We start from the raw sequence: 6,000 nt of genomic DNA, 5'->3' as shown, positions 1-6,000 counted from the left end.
ATTGTCTATGCTAATAAATATTCTAAATTAATTTATGTATATGCATTATTATCAATAATAATATTATTAATAATAACAATTATAATTAATTGTGTAAATACTACTAATATTATAATATACTAATTAATATTTAAACATTCTAATATAATTTATTATAATTTATTTGTCTGCTTTAAACACATGATTCACTTAGAAGAACCGATTCGTTCACTGCTTTGAAAGGACAGAGGGAGGGTGAACGGGGCGGGCACTAGGACCCTGCGGAGCTCCTGGCTCCTGCCCCCCCCCTTCTCTTCCATAGGCGCTGATTCCTCACTGAGTGAACAGAGAGCAGCCCAGACCCTCCAGGCTCCCTCACATCCCCCCAGTCCTCCGAACCAGCACCGAACACGACCAGAACTCCCGCAGACATGGTGAGAAGTGAGAGGCAGCGGCGGGAGCTGAAGGCTGACGACGTGTTCCTGGACTCGGAGCCGTCAGAGGAGCACCGGCGGGATCTGGCCGTGTCTGGCTGCCCTTTCGATGACGTCTTCGGCTCCGGGGACTCTCCGATGGAGCAGATAGGCACCTTCCTCCAAAACGTCCAGGTCCTGCTGGAGGCGGCCAGCTACATCGAGAGCGCGGAGAGGAAGGATGGAAGTAAGTGAGCTGCGCTGGAGAGGGGCTGCTGCTGCTGCTGCTGGGGGGCTGCTGCTGCTCGGGGGGCACCGGGGCAGCCTCAGACAACAAAGGAGCCCGGAGTTCACCCAGTGATCAGGCACCCAGGCTCGAGCTTCCCAGTTGGACTCTTTGTATCTGTATTAATATTCTGCTTCTGGTTGATGAGGTGTTCTCTGAAAGAGTGCACCACCAGCATGGTCATGATGATGATGATGATGATGATGATGATGGTGGTGGTGGTGGTGGTGGTGCAGCTCCAGTGCTCTCTCCCCCCCTCCTCCTCCTCACTGCCCTGCTCTGCTCTGCTCCTTCAGGCCGCCCTCCTCCCTCGCTGGTGCCCCAGTTTGTAAATCTGCCCCGCCGTGCTGGCAGAGGAAAGCTCCTTTCCAAGTCTGGCCCCTTTTGTGTGCTCATTTCTCCACTTCACCCCCCCACCCCTCTCTCTCTCTCCCCCCCCCACCCCTCTGGATGAGCACCACTGGGAGGGAGGCAGGTGTTCACTGGGAGTTAACTGGGAAGTCTGCATAGGTGCAGTATTGCATAATCACAGTGCAGGACCAGGGGGGGGGGGGGGGGGGGTAGCTGGTCATAAACAGTGCAGAACTTTGCTGGAACTCCTTATAGCTTTGATCCCAGGCTCGTGCTGCTGAGCGCTAGCTCTGGGATGCTAGCTGGATTTAGCTAGCTAACGCACTTCGACCAAACAGCAGCTAAATAACATCAGATTTCCGTGGTTTTGTTCGAACACCAGGCCAAACAAACGCAGCTGCTTTTAAAAGACTGCGTTTAATCCACTGATCTGAGGTCGGAAAAGCGCAAATCGCAGAAGCTACAACTTCGCCCCGCCGCTGGATCCAGGTTTTCTAACTTTCCGTGTTTGTTTCCTGGTGGCGGGGCGGGGCGGGAGGGGAGGGGCGGGGCGAGCGCGCTCACATGCTTTCCACATGGACACCGTCCGCGCTCCTGATTGGCCCGCCACGTCGGTGTTGGCACCGCTCGCCGGCCTCTCCTCCAATCGCACGCCAGGCCTGCCCTGACGTCACGTGTTGCTGGGCCTGGCTTGAGGAGGGTGGCCGTTAAATCCACCCGCACCCACAACAAACTGACGGAGCTGAGAGAAGCGCTTTTATTAACAGAAATATTATTATTATCATCATTACATCGCTTTTCAACTTATTTTATATCATATCAACTTTACCGTGCTCATTTATCATTTTTAATTTTATTCTAACTTATTCTAACTAATGCTAGCTAGTTTCCGCTCTTTTTTGTTTAAACACACAGTAAATCACTTTAAACTGCACTCATGCAGATAAAAGTGCTCTACAAATGATTACGATTATTATTCTATAATAGCATAGTTATCGTTTTCACATGATGAATTAATCCGCTGTTGTCAATAATATATATATATATAGTAATAATTAGGAAGTTAAATTATATTTAAAACACATTAGCATGAGACCACCATTAGTTTAGCATCTTAAAGGTTAAAAAAAAAAATAAATAAAATAAAATAAACAACAACAAAAAAAAGTGCGCCGTAACGGGGGAGCCGTGTGGAAATACTACACGTCCCACAAGGCGCTGCGACGTTGGCGCTTGCCGCGCCTGCGCACTGCCGCCTCCTCCTCCTCTCAGCTGGGTAAACAAACTGGGGGAGGAGAGACACCAAGCAGCGAGACTTTCCAGGCTGCTGCTGCTGCTGCTGCCGCGGCGCTTTCGGGGGCATTTTTGTACCGTTTCTATTCATTTTATACACTTTTTAAAGCCGCTCGTTTCCTACGTACCTTTTGCTTTTTTACTATTTCGACGCCCAGCGCTGTTTTTAAAGCTGTGTTTTAGCTACAGGGTTCGGGAAACGCTCGCGAAGGAAGGAGGGGGGCAAAAAGCATCGAAAATAAACACCCAGCGGAACCAGCAGACACAGGACTAACGCGATAGTGTGTAAAAGCAATAGCTGTCGTCGTGGTATCACAGACCCTTCTCGGCTCGGAAACCTCAGTATGACCGCGGTGCTGAACATCCAGAGGTTACTGGAGGCTGCGGAGTTTTTAGACAGGAGAGAGAGAGGTAGGCTTCGCTGCTGCTACGCTCGTATTTCAGGGCTTTCCTTTAGTCCTGGAGATACGTGTTTTCTGAAGGTGCTCTGCTCTGTGTTGTTGGTGGTGTTGGTGGTGTTGGTGACTCTCCCATTCTTCTCTGTTTGGTGGCAGAGTGCGAGCACGGATATGCCTCGACGTTTCCGTCTATTCAGAGCTCGACCTACCAGAGACAAAGGAAATTCCGGAATAAAAAGTACAACAGCAGTCACAACAGGTAAGCAAACCCCACAGACAACACCTCAGACTCGGGGAGAGGGGAGAGAGAGAGAGGGGGGGGGTAGGGGGGTAGCTAAGCTAAGCTAAGCTAAGCTAAGCTACGCTACGTGGCTAACCTACGAGCACGGTGTCGCATTACGTTGACCGGCGCTAGCGGGGTATTTGTCACTTTATCGGTGACAAATCTGCATTTTTCGGTGGTTTTTAGGCTTTATTCGACGCTTTGCAGGTGCGAGTGTTGGTCACTTCACTTGAGAGAGAGAGAGAGGAAGAGGAGGAGGAGGAGGAAGAGGAGGAGGAGGGGGGGGGTAGTTTGCACAGCTCTCATCAGCTGATTGTCAAACGGCGCTGCTGCTGCTGCCGCTGCTTCTGCAGCATGGCGCTTTAGGGACCGGGGTGAAAATCCCGACCTTCGCACAAAACGAACACTGTAAATATTGAGGGGACGTGTTGGCTCAATTCGCGCGCAGTCATTTCTAATCGAATTAGTGTCCCGTCCATGTTTTTGCTACGGCTACGAATATCCAATTTTTGCCGTTAAGTAGAAACGTTCGTTTTTGGGAAGCAGGTCGGAGTTTTACCACTGTCCCTAACTGCGTTTTTATTTACAGCGAGCCTTGTTTTCTAGCTGCCAAGGTGAATAGAGCAACGTGGCGTGCTGAATAGCATGGGGGGGGCTTCTGATGCGCCCGTGCCTTTTTTTACCAGGTGCAGCTTTACCCCGGGAGCGTGCATTTTGCGCTCTGTAAATGCGAAAGGACAGAGAGGCAGTAGTTGTGCATGCATTTGCAGTGTTGGGCTGTATGCATGCATGTGTGTGTGTGCAGGCAGGTGTTCCTGAGTCTTCTTGATGAGTGATTTTTAGGTCTGTGCAAGCCGAGCAGAGGGAGACATCTGCGTAGTCGCCCTCTATGTGTGTGTGAAAGAGCGAAAGAGAAAGAAAGCAGGGCTGCAGTGTGTGTGTGTGTGATATCTGATCTGCTGGCATACCTGTCTGAGTGTGCTGGACGAGCAAGAGCGTCCATTCAGCCCTTCTCAGGCTGCCTGGGTAAACACAGCGATTATGACCGTGATAGCATTTATTGCCATCCCTGTGGAACGCGCAGCCATTTAGGCCTATTATCACTGCCTGCGTGTGGCTTTTGCAGTCGCGCATGCAATCCCGCCTGCTTTGCAGCCTGTCTAGAACCCTGAACACCTTTATGGCCAGTAAAATCCCACTTTTAGAGCCTGTAGACAGGTTATTAGTTATTATACCAAATGGTTCCGAGTACACTCGAATACCAAAAGCTCTGGGCTACGAGTTCATGGTGGAGGGATACGTGCAGGGCACTGCGCCGCAAAATAGTCCCTAGGTTATTCCACTATGTCGGCATCGTCACATATGAACCTCAGAAGACCCGTGCAGGTTCACTGCTGGGTTCAAGACCGTAAATACGAGGGCTGTGTTTATGTTGGAGTCGCTCCGACGCCTGGTTCCATTCACCGCCACTGTAGAGAGATACGAGTTGCCGCGTTTCTCTGCGGCGAAGCATCCCAGCCCGAACCCACTCTGAGCGTGAGCTCACATCCCAACCACTGTGTTGTAAAGAAATTTTAAACATGTGGTGGACTTGCCCTTTAAAGTAGCACGCTGTGCATTTTGTCATATTGCCCACGTTTGAGCAGCGGGGCGCCAGAACACGTGGCATGAGCTGTAAAGCAGAGTGGCCACATGACCTGCGGAGCAAGTGTTCCCCCTCCTGGGCCAGCGCTGGGCCAACTTCGCCCAGAGAGAGAGAGAGCGTGAGCGAGCGAGCCCCTCTTCAGTGTGTTGCCACACAAAGAGGCTGATTCACTTTACATTATTAACAACACACTGGCTCCTGCTCCGAGTGAGAGAGCGGCAGAGCGAGAGCCTATTCTATGGCTCGCGCGTGCACTCGCTCGCCCGATGCCTCACGTGCACTTATATAGGGCCCAGATTCTGTCCTTTGTTTCCAGTATCTGACGCCATCAGATACTGGACCCCGACTGCTCCCCGTCTTTCTCTGCTGGTCAGCCAAAGCGGCCTCGTGGACGAGCCTGTAAGACCGTAAGCCTGCTGATGATGGAACCTCTGCTGGAGATGGAGGTGGGAGTGGAGGTGGAGGTGGGGGTGGGGGTGGGTCGTATAGAGATGAATGAATAAACCCGTGCAATGCTCCAGCCGCTCCACAGGCTCAGAGTGCTCTATCCCTGAGCGTGTGTGAGTGTGTGTGTGTGTGTGTGTGTGTGGTGTTTCCTGAGCCCTGCCTTTCATACACTGGTGTTCTCACCGCTCGGACACACCTGATGGTCCTGAGGTCAGGTGTTGTGCTCAGATCAGGAGGCTGTTGGTGTCAGAAGTGCTGACCACAGCGGTGGACGTCTGAACATGGTTCAGTACGCTGTCTCTTCCAGTCCTAAAATCTGATTGGCTGAGCCGTCTTCGGACTTTACCACGGGTTACCCGGTCAGTCAGGTAAACGGCGGACTGTTGGCCTGCTTAGCTACCGGAGTTTACGCTGGACGCTTTTTCCGTAACCGACGGAAACGGGTAACCTGCTAAATTACACTGTAGAATCATTCTGGATGAATGGACCAATAGAAACGCTCGAAATTGCACTGTGTGAATAATTCTGTTTACATTGACCAATAGAAACGCCCTGAATTAGACTGTGAATAATTCTGGATGGATTGACCAATAGAAATGCTCGAAATTCCTCTTTGTGAATAATTCTGGATGGATGGACCAATACAGTAGTTTTGGAGTGTTTCTATTGGTCAGTTCATCATGAAGTTCTGACACAACGTGAAGAACAACTGCCCGATTCACACGAGGTCAGAAAGTGAATAATGGAGATCTTCTGGGGGGGGAAATGGAGATATGAGCTTATGCTATGTGGGGGCTTTATTGCTTTATTGGCTGTGATCTTAATGCGGGGTCTCCCTCTGTTTCCTGCAGGTCCACACACAACGAGCTGGAGAAGAATCGGTGAGTCCAGACTTCTCTTCACGT

The 6,000-nt window shown here is 50.7% G+C and overlaps 1 protein-coding gene across 3 annotated transcripts in view; it reads left to right on the top strand.

Moving 5' to 3' along the window:
* The first annotated feature begins 318 nt into the window (after window positions 1-318).
* Window positions 319-6,000, top strand: part of mxi1 (max interactor 1, dimerization protein) — a 30,007-nt gene continuing 24,325 nt past the window's right edge. For 2 of the 3 annotated variants that reach the window (XM_072671537.1, XM_072671536.1), the window contains exons 1-3: window positions 319-639; window positions 2,877-2,979; window positions 5,947-5,976. In XM_072671537.1, the coding sequence (XP_072527638.1) occupies window positions 411-639; window positions 2,877-2,979; window positions 5,947-5,976 (362 nt within the window). In that variant the 5' untranslated portion in view covers window positions 319-410. Of the gene's footprint in view, window positions 640-2,330; window positions 2,734-2,876; window positions 2,980-5,946; window positions 5,977-6,000 lie in introns of those variants that run through there. The other variant, XM_072671538.1, reaches the window with a different exon arrangement.

This window comes from Salminus brasiliensis, chromosome 25, assembly GCF_030463535.1.
Source record: "Salminus brasiliensis chromosome 25, fSalBra1.hap2, whole genome shotgun sequence".
Classification (NCBI taxonomy): Eukaryota; Metazoa; Chordata; class Actinopteri; order Characiformes; family Bryconidae; genus Salminus; species Salminus brasiliensis.
This window is presented reverse-complemented; position numbering and strand designations above follow the sequence as displayed.